The sequence below is a fragment of the Leptonychotes weddellii genome, chromosome 1 (assembly GCF_054177405.1).
Source record: "Leptonychotes weddellii isolate Sample4059 chromosome 1, ASM5417740v2, whole genome shotgun sequence".
Classification (NCBI taxonomy): domain Eukaryota; kingdom Metazoa; phylum Chordata; class Mammalia; order Carnivora; family Phocidae; genus Leptonychotes; species Leptonychotes weddellii.
This window is the reverse complement of record NC_138369.1, coordinates 133,040,638-133,057,871: the sequence shown is the minus strand read 5'-3', so window position 1 is coordinate 133,057,871 and position 17,234 is coordinate 133,040,638. Positions and strand designations below refer to the sequence as shown.

The window sequence follows — 17,234 nt, the reverse complement described above, 5'->3', positions numbered from 1 at the left end:
CACCTATTGAATGGGCGAAGACATCCACAAATGATATACCTAATAACAGATTAACAGTATAAAGAATTTCTATGACTCAACACCAAAAAACCAAATATTCCATTTAAAAATGAACTGAGGACCTAAACAGACATTTTTCCAAAGAAGATATATAGATGGCAAACAGACACATGAAAAGTTACTTGACACCACCAATCACTGAGGAAATCAAATCCAAACCACAATGAGATATCACCTCACACCTGTCAGAACACCTAGAATCAAAAAGACAAGAAATAACAAGTGTTGGTGAGGATGTGGAGAAAAAAGAACCCCTGTGCACTGTTGGTGGGAACGTAAATTGGACCAGCCACTGTGGAAAACAGCATGGAGGTTTTTCAAAAAATTAAAATAAAAATACCATACAATCCAGTAATTCTGCTGCCGGGTATTGACCTAAAGAAAATGAAAACACTAATTTAAAAAGATATGTGCACCTCTATGTTTATCGCAGCATTATTTACAACAGTCAAGATACAGGAGCAACCCAAGTGTCCATGGATAGATGAAGGGATATAGATGTGATAATATATATATGATGGATAACAAATATATAAAGATCAATCGATTGATCTATGATATCTATCTGATATCTATCTATCTATGATGGAATATTACTCTGCCATAAAAAATATGAGATCTTGCCACTTTTGACAACATGGATAGACCTAGAGGGTATTATGCCAAGTGATATAAGTCAGACTGAGAAAGACAAATACCAGAGGATTTCACTTAGATGTGGAATCTAAAAAGCAAAACAAACTAAAGGCAAAAATAGACCCATAAATACAGAGAACACACTGATGGTTGCCAGAGGGGAGGGGTAGGGCAACAGACAAAATGAGTGAAGGGGAGTGAGAGATAGAGGCTTTCAGTTATTGAATGATTAAGTCACGGGGATAAAATGTACAGCATAGGGAATATGGTCAATGGTATTTAATAGCATTTTATGGTGAAAGATAGTAGCTACACTTGTGCTGAGTGAGCATAACATATGGACTTTTCAAATCACTATACTGTACAGCTGAAACTAATATAACATTGTGTGTCACCTATACTTCAATTTTAAAAATATTATACATACACACATGAAATGACAGTAATTCTAAGGGGGAAGAAACAGTCTCATTTTCTTCCACTGATACCATGTATGTCATGATATTATCTAAGAAAAAATAGTTTAGTACATTTTCTATCTATTATTTACAAAATGATCTTTCATTTAATAACTACTAGGTGAGGGGTGCTTTCTTACCTCTTAAAGGGAGCAGCATTTTTCAGAACGGTCTCCACCTCCGCAATATTTGCTCTGGCGAGATCTGCTACAGTAAGAAAGCCAGAAGCATAGAGGAACCTGGCTCGCTGTGCATTAAGTAAGGACACCCGGACCAGGTCACACAGCTCCCTCTGGATGCCAAATGTAAGACGCTTCTGAAATTGAGAAAGTAGTAGTTCCATGTTGTGCCAGCCCAGGCGGTTGGAAAATACTGTAATCATCCCTAGAATAATCATAGAATGTTTAGTGAATTAAAATTCTTTACAGATAATTCTCTATTTCTTTAGATTTACTTTTGTTTTGTTGTGTTGTTTACTTGCAGAATTGTAAAGTTTAAGAGGCACAAAGTGTAAGTTAACAGGATAGTAGACACATGTTAAGGGCCTAGCTAAATGGTCAATAAAAGGGCTAAACACATTAAATGTCACCTATTCTTAATCATGAACTTGATATTTGAAACAATTGAGGTAGAGCATGTTAACACAAAACAAACAAAAAGCCCTCACTCGACTTTATTCCTCTCTCTCATTCTTTCTTTCTTCCTTCCTTTTTTTAAAGGAAGAGAGAATTCTTAAAAACAGGTGAGGGACTTTTTTCAACTACAGAAAAATAAGAGAGTTTATTTAAATGTTCAAGTGCTGAGAGGAGTACAAAAAGCGAAGCTCCCCATTGATATTTTCTTCAAGGAAATGTTGCCTAGCGCAATAGCTATTCCCTCATGAAATAAAGAGGCAGAATAGCCAATGCCAAGTCATTAAGAAAATCACTTCCCTATGAGAACATTCACCCTACAGGCAATTTGAGATCTTTCATGCCAATGAGTTGAAGAGTCTCTCCCTTCTTATGACCTTCTCCTCCCATCTTTCCCTCGGTATGCTCACATATGCACACACCTTCACAATGAAACCTTTCACACATATAAATCCATACACTCTCCAGCAGCCCAGGGCTTATGAGGATTTCTTGGTAAAATCAGACCCAGAACTGTTTGCCTAGCTTAGAGACAGGAGTTTAGTTTTATTAAGGAGAGACCAGTGCTTCCCTAGAGAAGAGATATTTAGAACAGTCCAAGAGAAATCCAGAAATTCCTATCCATTTGCCATCCTCCTACTCAATAACAAATATTAATCAGTAACTTGATGAGATAAAGGAAACTGTTGACAAATTAGTGTCTATTTCTTCCTGTAACATGGAAAACGGAAAAAAAAAAAACAAACAGAAAGGAAGGATGGTCAGCAGTTGCTAAGTAATAGAGGGGGACTAAGGTCCAGACACTCAGCTAGCTGCCAATCCTCTGGAGCAGGATAACTGAACCCAGAGAAGCCACAGTTTTAGGTGTTCTGATGATGACAATTAGGCTTCCCACGATCCCCTCACTTTTAGAGAAGCCTAAAATAAAATGGAATTTGAAAAAAAAAGTAATCTTAACTTGACCTCAAACCACAGAGTCTCAAATAAATGTGGAAACCCTTGTTTAACTGACCTGCATAAACAGCAGCTGACTGTTGTAAAGATTGAATCTGTCCACGACTGCATCCATATTTCTGGTTAATTTCCTTTAAGGGAACTTCACTGATTAAATCTAATAGCACAAGACTGGTAAAAAACCTGGAAAGTAAATCACCATAAGTATGTAAGAGATGTCTACAATGAAGATATAACATATGCTGAGAAACAAGAAAGAAGCAAAAAGGCAAGAGAGGATTTATACACTCAGAAGATGCCTAATAGGATATAGGATTAGTGGACAAAGACTGAGCTCAATGTTTATCAAATAAATTCTGACATACATTAGTACTATAGCAAAGCAAGGAACTAATATTTATATAACAAAAAGATCTCCTCCATATTTTAATATTGCTAACTAATTTCAAGAAATAAGACTTGGTTCAATAAATAGAATGGCACAAAAAATTAAAAGAACATTTGATACACAGTTATATGATCACCTACTCATTCATCAAAAAAATGAGAGAATTTGAAAAACCAGTATTGACTTGAACAGCAATAGTGCCACAAATAATCCAAGTATATAAATCCTTATAAAATTTACATTTATGTTATAAATAATTTACTAGAGACTACCATTAAGAAAATAATTTTATTATATTTCAAAGAAGCTCAGTGATTCAATTTCCCCATCTGAATCTTTTAATTTGCTCTTCCATGGTAATAATCAATCATTTATAATAATGATACAAAGCATATCCTCAAATGAAGCTATGCTAAGTTGTCAGTTCTAATTCAAATCTTTAAGGAAAGGAAATAAATAAATGTTCTACTTTATTTTTTTAAGATTTTATTTTTATTTATTTTGACAGAATGAGAGAGAAAGAGAGAGCACAAGCACGGAGAGAGGCAGGCAGAGGGAGAGGGAGAAGCAGGCTCCCCGCTGAGCAGAGAGCCTGACGTTGGGTGTGATCCCAGAATGCTGGGATCATGACCTAAGCTGAAGGCAGATGCCTAAGCGACTAAAACACCCAGGTGTCCCTTAAATGTTCTACTTTAAAAGGTCTTCATCTATAATGGCTTCTAAACAAGCATTAAGGGAGAAATTGAAATATTGATAAATTCAGTAAACACAAGAAAGTGACAATTTACTCAACCAAAACTTTGACTTTATTTTTTTGTTAAGATTTTACTTATTTGAGAGAGTGAGTGTGAGAGAGCACAAGCCGGGTAGAGAGGCAGAGGGAGAAGGAGAAGCAGACTCCCCACCGAGCAGAGAGCCCGATGCAGGGCTCCATCCCAGGACCCTGGGATCATGACATGAGCCAAAGGCAGATGCTTAACTGACTGAGCCACTCAGGCGCCCCTAAAACTTTGATTTTGATGATAATGAAAGTGACTATAGTAAACTGAACAACTACTATATATCCAAAACTGTTTTAAATACTGGACAGTCAAGGCTCCTTGGTATTTACCTTTTATGGATGGCCATCTGGCGTTGCTGTCTCTCAGTTCTCGCTATGACTTTTCCTTTCACACAGCGAGCCAAGAACCCTTCTTCAACTCCCACTAGCTCTGCCACCCGTTTCATAGAAGTTGGCAATTTCTCCCATAAACAGAAAAATTGATACCAATCAATAGTAGTCCAATCCTCAAACATAGGTGTAACCTAAGGGAAGAAGCATCATTCATTAGCTAAATTATTGCATTACAAAAGGAATAAAACTATAAAAGTGGACGTTATATTAAAAACAAAGGCCTCAGCATTTGGAAAAATTTCTAAATGTGATAATATCTCATTTATATGGAAATTTCATTTATTCACAAACAACTCAATAACCAAAAGAAAAGAGACCACTGAGCATACGAACTGGATTTTACAGAATCCAAGAACTTTAATCACAGACACTTAATCTCAACATTCTGACACTAAGTACAATCTTAAGTATTTTCTGATTTCCAAGAAAGAATCAGGATCAGGAGAAGAGAAAACAGAGGGAAGGAAAGGAGGAATCAATATTCACCACTGCTATATTATCTAAAATATCCAGGGTTCAACAACAACAATAAAAACTATGAGACATGAAAAGAAACAGGAATGTGTATCCCAAACACAAGGGGAAAAGCTTGCAAAAGAAACACCTTTGAGAGATTCCAGATGTTGGGAATGTCAAAGACTTCAAAGTAGACAAATATGGTCAAAGAACAAAAGAAAAACATGCTAAATGAAGTAAAGGAAGGTATGATGACAATGTCTCATCAAGTAGAGAATAAAAATAAAAGGAAAGGATTAAAAAAAAACAAATGGATAGGGCGCCTGGGTGGCTCAGTCATTAAGCACCTGCCTTCAGCTCGGGTCATGATCCCGGGGTCCTGGGATCGAGCCCCGTATCAGGCTCCCTGTTCAGCAGGAGGCCTGCTTCTCCCTCCTCCCACTCCCCCTGCTTGTGTTCCCTCTCTCGCTGTGTTTCTCTCTGTCAAATAAATAAATAAATACATACATAAATAAATAAATAAATATTAAAAATTGGAAATTCTGAAGGTGAAGAGTATAACAACTGAAATAAATAATTCACTATAGAGCTCAACATTAGAAGCAAGCTGGCGGAAGAATGAGAAAACATGAAGATATATCAATAGAGACTATGCAAAAAAACTGTAATTCCTCTGCTATTCCTGCATAAACTCATTTTTTACTTAAATAAAATTTCTCTTTGCTCTGTTTAGAGTTAACAGAGCAAAGCTGTATTGGAGCAAGGAAATGACAAGAGATAGTAACTAAAATCCAAGGAACAAATAAAGAAAAACACAAATCATAAGAATTTTAATGTAACAAGCTCTACAAATATACGTTTTTCTCTCCTCTCACCTTCTTTAAAGACATAAAATTATATAAATAATAACAATGTACTACTGGGTTTGTGACACCTATAGAGGTACATGTATAACAGTAATAGCACAAAAAAAGAATAGCATTATTCAAGAATTATGTTTCTATATCTCACTGCAATTACGTTAGTATAAATTTTAAGCTGTATTGTAACTGGGAATAACTTCAAAAAATAGAGAAAAATTAATTAAATAAATTACAATGTTATACTAGGAAATATTCACTTAATTCAAAAGAAATCCATAAAAAAATGTACAGAACAAAAAGGACATAAGATATATAGAAAATAACAAGACAAAACATAGCTGTTACTCCATGTTACTAATAACATTAAATGTGAATGGGTTAAATAACCAAAGGTAGATTAACAGACTACATAAAAAACCAGAATCCAACTATATGTTGTCTGTAAGAGACACAATATAGATACAAAAATACAAATAGGGCAAAAGTAAAAGGAAGGGAAAAGGGAAAGTATCATGCAAATGACAACCATAATAAATATGGAGTGGCCATACTAATAGCACATAAAATAGAATGTTAAAAAATGTTAATAAAAATAAGAGGAACATTCTATAATGATAAAAGGATCAATCAATCAAGTACATATAAACAACTATAAATATATACAGGGTGCCAAAATACCTGAACAAAACTTGGAAGAAATGAAGAGAGAAACAGACAGTTCAAAAATAATAGTTGAAGACTTAAATACCCTAACTTTCAACAATGGATAGAACAAATAAGCAGATCAACTTAATCTTCTAAAATAACATTCTAAATCATCTAGACCTAGCAGACATTTGTAGAACCCCGTCCAACAAGAGTGCACATTCAGGGCACCTGGGTGGCTCAGTCGGTTGAACATCTGCCTTCAGCTCAGGTCACGGTCTGGGGTCCTGGGATCGAGCCCCACATCAGGCTCCCTGCTCAGCAGGGAGTCTGCTTCTCTCTCTCCCTCTGCCCCTCCCCGCTGCTCATGCTCGTGCTCTCTCTCTCTCAAATAAATAAAATCTTAAAAAACTACTCTTTAAAGAGAGAATTGTGTTTAAAAAAAAAAGAACGCACATTCTTCTTGAACACACAGAACATTCTCCAGGATAGACCATATGCGGGCAATAAAACAAGCTTCAACATATAAAAGTGTAAGCTCGCCTGGCTGGCTCAGTCAGTGGAATGTGTGACTCTTGATCTCAAGGTTGTAGGTAAAAGCCCGTTTGGTGTAGAGATTGCTTAATATATACGTGTGTATACTTATATATACATGTGTATATTAAAATTACACAACATATGTTTCCTGACAATGGAATGAAATTAGAAATAAACGACAAAAAATTTGGAAATTCACAATGTGGGAATTAAACAAGAAACTACTAATAACAGTGGGTCAGGGAAAATCATAATAGAAATTGTAAAATACCTTGAAATAAGTGAATATAACAAATGAAAACATTATATACCAAATTTATCACAGGATGCAGTAAAAGTAGTATTTTGAGGAAAATGTATAGCTATAAATGTCTACATTAAAAAAAATAAGGTCTCAAATCAATACACTAATCTTCCACATTAAGACACTTGCAAGTAGAAGGACAAAGTAAAACCCAAAGGAAGAAGGAAGAAAATAATAAAGAGCAGAAATTAATGAAGTAGAAAGTCAAAAATAATAAAGAAAAATCAACTAAACAAAAATTCATTCTGGTAAAAGGCAAACTGAAGCACATAAAATTTTGCAAGAGTTTATTTGAGCATACACTGATTTGAATTGGGCAGTGCCAAACCAAAGGTGGTTAGAAGCCCTCCACTAACAGGAGATAGGAGCAAAGTTTTTATAGAGAAGATACTGAAGCAAAGCAAAACAAAGCAATTCTTTGGTTATAGCTTAAGCACTTGCCTTATTTGGGGAAGCCTCATTGGCTGTGATTAGTTGTTCTCTAGTTTAAATTTCTTGGATTTGAGTGTACTGCCTCTGGCTTAAGTTTTGGTTTGCTTATGTAAACTACCGGCATTAGAGTCACCTCTGTCTAATGGCCTCCTTGTTTAAATGCTTTTAACAGTGCTTTAAAAAGATCAACAAAATTGAAAAACCTTTAGCTAGACTGATCCAGAAATAAGAGAGAAGACTTAAATTACTAAAGTCAGAAATGGAAGAAGGGACACCACTATTGAATGTACAGAGGAAAAAAAGGATGGGGTTATAAGGAAATAATGTGAACTGAATACCAACAAATTAGATAATCTAGATGAAATGAACAAATTCCTGGAAACATACAAACTACCAAAATTGATTCAGGAAAAAACAAGAGATATGAATAGACCTATTACAAGAGGTTGAGTTAGTAATAAATTTACTCCAAAGAAAAGTCCAGGCCCAAATAGTTTGGTGAAATCTATCAAATGTTTAAATAAGAAACACAGCAATCTTTCACAAATTCTTCCTCAAAACCACACAAAGTCATCATGAGAAAAGAGAACTACAGACAATCTATCTAATAAATATAGATACAACAATCCTCAGTAAAATATTAGCAACAGATAAATAGTATTATACAAATAACAAAGTGGGATTTACCCAGAAAATCCAAGATTAATATCTGAAAATCAATTAATGTAATACACTATATCAATAAAATGGACAAAACCACATGATGATCTCAACAGATGTGGCAAAAACACTTGACAAATCTAATAACCTCTCATGATAAAAACACTCAACAAACTAGCAATAGAAAGGAACTTCCTCAACCTAATAAAGGCCACCTGCAAAAAACCCACAACTAACACCAAGATTAATGGTGAAAAACTGAATACTTTTGCCCCAAGATAAGGAACAAAACAACATGTCTGCTGTTGCTACTTCTATATTTTATTGGCGATTCTAATGGTCAATTAGGAGAAAGAAAAGTAAACAAAAGACATCCAGACTGGAAAGGAAGAAGCAAAACTATCTCTATTTGCAGATGGCATGATCTTGTATATAGAAAATCCTGAGAAATGCATAAAAATACTATTAAAATTAATGAACAAGTTTAATAGGTTACATGATACAAGATCAATATAAAAAAATAAGTTTTTATGTATACTTTAATAAACAATCTGTAAATGTGATTAAGAAATAAATTCCATTTATGATAGCATGAAAAAGAATAAAATGCTTAGCAATAAGCTTAACAAAAAAATATAAAACTTGTACTCTGAAAACTAAAAATTTTTGAAAGAAATTAAAGACCTAAGCAAATGAAAAAGACAGCCTATCTGCAAGGACTGGGAAACTTAATATTGTTAAGATGGCAATATTTCCCAAATTGACCTACCAATTCTACACAATCCCTATCAAAATTAACCTGGCTTCTTTGCAGAAATCAGCAAGATGATCCTAAAATTTATAAGGAAATGCAAGTGACCCAGAATGGTGAAAAATTTTTTCCAAGAACACAAAATTAGAGGGCTCACATTTCTTGATTTCAAAACTTACTACCAAGCTACAGTGATCAAAACAGTATAGTATCAGCATAAGGATAAATATAGAACAATGAAATAGAATTGAAAGCCCAGAAATAAACCCCCACATTCATGATCAATTGATTTTTGACAAGGATGACAAGAAAATTAATGGATTTTCAACAAATGGAGCAGGGACACCTGGATATGCACATGAAAAGGAATGAAGTTAGATTCCCATCTTACATCAGTCACAAAAGTCCAAGTGGACCATATGTGTCAATGTAAGATAAAACTATAAAACTCAGAAGAAAACATAGGAGTACATCCTTGTGAAACTGAGTTACATAGATTTCCAGATATGACACCAAAAGAAAAAAAATTGATAAACTGACCAAAACTCACAACTTCTGTGCTTCAAAAATCATCATCAAGAACATGAAAAGACAACCCACAGAATGGAAGAAAATTTTTCTAAATCCTGTATCTGAAAAAAGACTTGTATCTAGAATAGATAAAAAACACATCTCAATAATAAAAAAAAAATTAAAAATGGCAGAGGATCTGAATATTTTTCTAAGATATTCATATCAATAAACACATGAAAAGATATTCAACATTATTAGCCATTAAGGAAATGCAAGTCCAAAGTATAATAAGAGAGCACTGCATACTCATAAGGATATATTCAAAAAGAGAAATAAATACAGGCATTGGAGAAGATGTAAAGGAGAGGAACCCATGTACATTGCTGGTGGAAATATAATATTGTCCAGATGTTTTTGAGGAGTTTCAAAACTCTCAAAACGTTAAAAATAAAGTTACCATATAACCCAACAATTCTACTCCTAGGGATATACCCAAGAGAATTTGAAACATATGTCCATGTAAAGACTTGTACACGAATGTTCACAGCAGTATTCATAATAGCCAAAAATAAAAGATATATCAAATGTCCATTAATTGATGAATGGATAAGTAGAGATGCAGTACATCCATACAATGGAATATTATTCTGCAATATAAAGGACTTAAGAACTGATACAAACTTTTTTTTTTTTTAAGATTTTATTTATTTATTTGACAGAGAGAGACACAGCGAGAGAGGGAACACAAGCAGGGGGAGAGGGAGAGGGAGAAGCAGGCTTCCCACAGAGCTGGGAGCCTGATGCAGGGCTCGATCCTAGGACCCTGGGATCATGACCTGAGCCGAAGGCAGACACTTAACGACTGAGCCACCCAGGCGCCCCTGATACACACTTTATTGCAGCATTATTTACAATAGTGAAGATATAGAAGTAGCCCAAGTGTCCAACAACAGATGAATGGATAAAGAAGATGTGGTACACATATACAATGAAATATTACTCAGCCATAAAAAAGTATGAGATCTTGCCATTTGTGACAACATGGACAGATCTAGATTATATAATGCTAAGTGGAATAAGTCAGAGAAAGACAAATACCCTATGATTTCATTTATATGTGGAATCTAAAAAACAAAATAAATGAATAAACAAACAAAAAAGCAGAATCAGACATATAAATAGAGAAAACTAATAGTTGCCAGAGGGAAGAGGGGTGGTGGGGTAGGGAAAATGAGTGAAGAGGAGTGGGAGATACAGGCTTCCAGTTATGAAGTAAGTCACAGGAATAAAAGGTACAGTGTAAGGAATATAGTCAATGATATTGTAATAGCATTGCATGGTGACAGATGGTAGTTAACATCTGTGGTGAGCACAGCAAAATACAGAGTTGTTGAATCACTATGTTGTATACCTGAAACTAATGTAACATCATGTGTCAACTATACTCAAATTTTTTATACTCAATTTTTTAAAAAAAGTTTTCCAAAATAGAAAAGAAAAGGATACATGTTATGCCATAGACAAAACTTGAAAACATTATGCTAAGTGAAAGGAACCAGTCATAAAAGACCACATATTATATGATCCCAGAATAGGAAAGTCTATAGAAACAGCATTAGTGGTTGCATTGCATTAGTGGTTGCTTAGGACCAAGGGAGAATGAGGAGATGGGAGAAAATTTGGGAGTGACTGCTGATGCATACAGGGCTTCTTTCTGGGGTGATGAAAATGTTCTGAAATTAGATAGTGGGGATAATTGCACAACTCTGTGAATATACTAAAAATCACTGACCTACACTTTAAATGTGTAAGTGTAAATATGCTGTGAACCATATTGCAACAAAGCGATTTTAAAAATTAAAAATTTTAATTTTAATTAAAAATTTATTTTAAATATATGTAATTTAAAAATACATATTCAAATTCTGTATGAGAAAATTTTCAGAAGACTCTTGGAGGCCCAAAAATAGACTTAAAGAAATAGAGAAACATTCCTTTTCATGAATAAGACCAATCAACTTAAAAAAGAAGGAGGGGTACCCTGGGTGGCTGAGTTGGTTCAGCTCCAAATGTTGTTTCAGCTCCAACTCTTGATTTGAGCTCAGGTTGTGACCTCAGGGTCATGGGATGAGGCCCTGCGTCGGGCTCTGTGCTCAGTAGGGAGTCTGCTTCTTTCTCTCTCTCTCTCTCTCTTTCTCTCTCTCTCCTTCTCTCTCCCTCCCTCTGCTCCTCCCCCTCCTCACATGCTCTAAAATAAATAAATCTTGTTTAAAAAATGGAGAAAAAAAGTAAAGATAAAAGCTGAAGAAAATTTTTCATTTGTTGTGTGTAAATAAACCTTTTAATAAATGAAACTGTGACTACAGATTGCGACTATCAAAAAAAAAAGATAAAATAAAAAGATAAAAAATAAAATATACAGTAGCCCCTGGCTTATCTGTGATTTCACTTTCCATGGTTTTAGTTATCCACAGTTAACCATGGTCCAGAAACAGATAATATATCATTAGAAGGTTAATAGTAGCTTCATGCTACATCACAATGCCAATAGCATTCACCTCACTTCATCTCATTACATAGGCAATTTATTATCTCACATCATAAGAAGGGTGAGTACAGTAAATAACATATTTTGAGAGAAAGATCACATTCACAAAGCTTATTATGTTATAACTGTTCTATTGTTACTAATCTCTTATTGTGCCTAATTTATAAATTAAACTTTATCATAGGTATGTAGGTATAGGAAAAAAAATATACACAGGATTCAATACTATCTGGGTGTCAGGCAACCACTGGTGGTCTTGGAATGTATCCCCCATGAATAAGGAGTGACTACTGTACTAGAATAAATTCCAAATGGAACATAGCTCAAAAGAAGGGAACCATACGCAATTACTTGAAGAAAATGTAAGAGAATTCCTTTATAATCTTAGAGCAAGAAAAGCATTTCTCACTGATACAAAAGCTCACAAATTCAACTACATTTTTAGAAAAATGTGATGTAAAATACACAATAAATACAGTCAAAGCCACATAAAAACTAGGAGAAAAATACTTTCAACTTAAACCACAAAGCACTACTCTTCCTAATATATAAAATAACCTTTAAAACTTAAGAAAAAGACCAAAACACAAAAGAAAAATAAACAAAAGACATGGACAATTCATGGGGGGAAAAAACATACTGTCCTTTAACAAATGGAAAAAATGTTCAATTTTATTCATATTTTTTAAAAATATAAATTACAACTATACTAAAAAGTATAAAAGCTTGACAATACATTCATCAGGTTGTGGAAAAATAACTATTCTCATATAGTGCTGTTAAAATTGGAAAATGATACAAATCTTACAGAGGACAATTTTGTAAAACCAAAATTATATATGCCTTTATAATTTATCCAGCAATTGTACTTTAGGGAGTCTTTCCTAAAGATAAACCCCCATCAAACCTAAACAATATATGAACCAAAGTTATTCACTGTAGGAGCACTTGCCACAACAAAATATTGGAAACAACCCAAATGTCCATCAATAGAGAATTGATTGAATAAATACTGGTATACACACAATGGAGTTATACAGATATTTTTAAAAAGAATTAAAAATCTCCATGAACTGACACAGAGTGATTTTCAAGGTATATTGTTAAGAAACAAAGATGGTACAAAAAAGGTACACAGCATACTATCTTCCGTATAAGAAAGAAGGTAGAGTAAAAATATACATATGTGCTTGGTAATATTTATAAAGCAAAAAAGGAATATCTTGTTTTATGTGCTTCACTTTATTGTGCTCCTCCCCCTCCTCATACGCTCTAAAATAAATCAATCCTGTTTAAAAAGTGGAGAAAGGTCTGCTTCTCCCTCTCCCCCCTGCTCCTGCTCTCTCTCACTCTCTCTCTCTCAAATAAAATGAATGAAATCTTTGGGAAAAAAAAAAAAAAGAAGGCATGTCAAAAGCTGAGACAGGCCGAAAGCTAGGCTTCTTCTGCTAGCCCAGCTGTGACTGCAAAGGAAAAGTTCCTGAATATTTAAATTAAAAATACTACTCCACTAAACACACAAATGATAAGAAAGTGAAACAGCCTTACTGCTGATGTGGAGAAAATTTCAGTACTCTGGATAGAAGATCAAAACAGCCACAACACTCCCTTAAGCCAAAGCCTAATCCAGGGCAAGTCTCTAACTCTTCTATTCTATGAAGGCTGAAAGAAGTGAGGAAGCTATCCAAGAGAAGCTGGAAGCTAGCAGAGGTTGGGTCATGAGGTTTAAGGGAAGAACCTTAAACATAACACAAAAGTGCAAGGTGAAGCAGCAAGTGCTGATGTAGAAGCTGCAGCAAGTTACCCAGAAGATCTAGCTAATTAATAAATGTGGATACACGAAACAACAGATTTTCAATGTAGACAAAATAGCCTTCTAGTAGAAGAAAAAGCTATTTAGGACTTTCATAGCTAGAAAGAAGTCAATGCCGGGCTTCAAAGTTTCAAAGCACAGGATGACTCTTGTTAGGGGATTATGCAACTAGAGACTTGAAGTTGAAGCCAGTGCTCATTTACCATTCCAAAAATCCCAAGGCCCTTAAGAATTATGCTAAATCTACTCTGTCTGTGCTCTATAAATGGAACAGCAAAGCCTAGATGACAGCACATTTGTTCACAACATGATTTACTGAGTATTTTAAACCCACTGTTGAGACCTACTCAGAAAAAAAGATCCCTTTCCAATTACTGCAGACAATGCACCTGGTCACCCATGAGCTCTGGCGGAGATGTACAAGATAAATGCTGTCTTCCTGCCTGCTAACAGAGTATCCATTCTGCAGTCCATGGATCAAGGAGTATAGATGATGCTTAAACAATGTGGGGTTGGGGTACCAACTGCTCATGTAGTTGAAAATCTGTGTATAACTTCTGACTCCCCAAAAACTTAACTGCTCATAGCCTACTGTTGACAGAAAGCCTTACCAATAACAGAAACAGTTGATTAACACATATTTTATGCTATATGTATTATATACTGCATTCTTATGATATAGTTAGAGAAAATAAAATGTTAAGAAAATACACAGTACTGTGCTATATTCATTGGAAAAAATCCATGTACAAGTGGACCTGCAAAGTTCAAACCCATGTTGTTCAAGGGTCAATTATAATTTTGATTTTCAATTCTTACTCTTTAAGAACTGTATATTTCATAAGGCTATCACTGTCAAAGACAGTTATTCCTCAGATGGATCTGGGCAAAGTACATTGAGAACTTTGTAGAAAGGATTCACCATTCTAGGTGCCATAAAAACATTTGTGATTCACAGGGAGAGGTCAAAATATTAACATTAACAGGAATTTAGAAGAAGTTAACTCCAACCCTCATGGATGACTTTGAGGGTCCAAGACTCCAGTAGAGGAAGAAAAGGCAGATGTGGGGGAAATAGCAAGAGAACTAGAATTAGAACTGCAGCCTGAAGATGTAACTGGATTGTTGCAATCTCTTGATAAAACTTGAATGAATGAGGAAAGAAAGTGGTTTCTTGAGATAGAAACTACTCCTGCTGCAGATGCTATGAAGACTGTTGAAATGACTACAAAGGATTTAGAGTATGACATAAACTTAGTTGATAAAACAGCGGCAGGGTTTGAGAGGACTGACTCCAATTTTGAAAGAATTTCTACTTGTGGGTAAAATGCTATCAAACAGCAACACATGCTACAGAGAAATCATCAGTGAGTCAACTGATGTGGCAAATTTCATCATTGTCTAATTTTAAGAAATTGCCACAGTTATCTTAAAAACATAACCAAAAATAAAATGGGCCCCTGGGAGGCACAGTCGGTTAAGTGTCTAACTCTTGGCTTTGGCTCAGATCATGATCTCGGGGTTGTGGGATCAAGCCCTGCATCAGGCTCCGAGCTCAGCAAGGAGTGCACTAACGTTTCTCTCTCCCTCTGCCCCTCCCCATACTCGCTCGTGCTCTCTCTCTAAAATAAATAAATCTTTAAAAAAAAAGAATATTTGGTTTTTCTGTTTTTTTTAGTTCCTTTAGGCATAACGTTAGGTTGTTTATTTGAGATTTTTTTTTTTGCTTTTTCAGGAAAGCCTGTATTGTTATATACTTTCGTCTTAGAACTGCTTTCACTGTCTCAGAGATTTTGGACCATTGTGTTTTCACATTCATTGGTCTCTATGTACTTTTTGGTTTCTTCTTTGATTGCTTCATTGACCCATTAATTGTTTAGTATCATGTTGTTTAGTCTCCATGTGTTTGTGTTTTTTTCCAGTTTTTTTCCTTGTGATTTATTTCTAGTTTCATACTGTTGTGGTCAGAAAAGATTCATGCTATGATTTCAATCTTCTTAAATTTATTGAGGCTTGTTTTATGGTCTAATATGTGATCTATTCTGGAGAATGTTCCATGTGCACTTGATAAGAATATGTATTCTTTTGTTTTGGGATGGAATGTTCTGTATATATCTGTTATGAACATCTGGTCCAATGTCTCATTCAAAGACATTGTTTCCTTATTAATTTTCTGTCTGAATGATCTCTCCATTGAAGCAAGTGGAGGATTAAAGTCCCCTGCTATTATTGTATTACCATCAATTTCTTTCTTCATGTCCATTAATATTTGCTTTATGTAGGGGTGCCTGGGTGGCTCAGTCGTTAAGCATCTGCCTTCGGCTCAGGTCATGGTCCCAGGGTCCTGGGATTGAGCCCCACTTCGGGCTCCCTGCTTGGCGGGAAGCCTGCTTCTCCCTCTCCCACTCCCCCTGCTTGTGTTCCCTCTCTCGCTGTGTCTCTCTCTGTCAAATAAATAAATAAAATCTTTAAAAAAAAATATTTGCTTTATGTATTTAGATGCTCCAGTGTTGGGCATCTAGATATTTACAATTGTTACATCCTCTTGCTGGATTGATCCCTTTATTATGAAACATCTTTCTTTGTCTCATACATTCTTTGTTTTGAAGTCTATTTTGTCTGATGTCAGTATTGGTTTGCTGGCCCTTTTTTTTTTTTCCGCTTCCATTTGCATGGTGAATGTTTTGCCATCCCTTCACTTTCAGTCTATATGCGTCTTTAGGTTTGAGGTAAGTCTCTTTTGGCAGCACATAGATTGGTCTTGTTTTTTTATCCATTCTACTGCTCTATGTCTTTTGATTGGAGCATTTAGGCCATTTACATTTATTTTTTTAGGCCATTCACATTTAAAGTAATTATTGATAGGTATATACTTAATTTAAAAAACTGTTGTACTTAATATAAAAAATTGGTTTTCTGGTTGTTTCTGTGGTTCTTCTTTGTTGTTCTTCTCTTGCTCTCTTTGTGAATGATGAATATCTATAATGTTTTGTTTAGCTTTCTTTCTCTTTATTTTTTGTGTATCTATCATAGGTTTTTGGTTTGTGGCTACCATAAGATTCATATATAATATACTAAGTAAATAGTCCATATTAATCTGATGGCCAATGTTTTTCTTTTTCCTCTTCTCTTTCTACTCCCTTCTCCACATTTTATGTACATGTTGTCATATTTTACATCTCTTTATTCATATTTTTCTTATGTCCAAATATGGCCATTTCTTTTCTACCTAAAGAAGTCCCTTTATTATTTCTTGTAAGGTTACTTTAGTTTTGATAAACTCCTTTACTTCTTGTTTGTCTGGGAAACTCTTTATCTCTCCTCCAAATCTGAATGATAATCTTAACAGGTGGAGTATTCTTGGTTGTAGGATTTTCCTTTCATGTACTTTGAATATATCATGCCACTCC

General features: G+C 34.8%; 1 protein-coding gene across 1 annotated transcript in view; it reads right to left on the bottom strand.

Annotated features, from left to right (window-relative positions):
- The window catches only part of POLQ (DNA polymerase theta), a 96,042-nt gene that overhangs the window by 51,289 nt on the left and 27,519 nt on the right, over window positions 1-17,234 (bottom strand). Inside the window, exons 13-15 of the mRNA XM_081815199.1 lie at window positions 4,240-4,433; window positions 2,799-2,923; window positions 1,295-1,538 (exon numbers count right to left, since the gene is read on the bottom strand). Coding sequence (XP_081671325.1) covers window positions 1,295-1,538; window positions 2,799-2,923; window positions 4,240-4,433 — 563 coding nt within the window. The remainder of the gene's footprint in view (window positions 1-1,294; window positions 1,539-2,798; window positions 2,924-4,239; window positions 4,434-17,234) is intronic.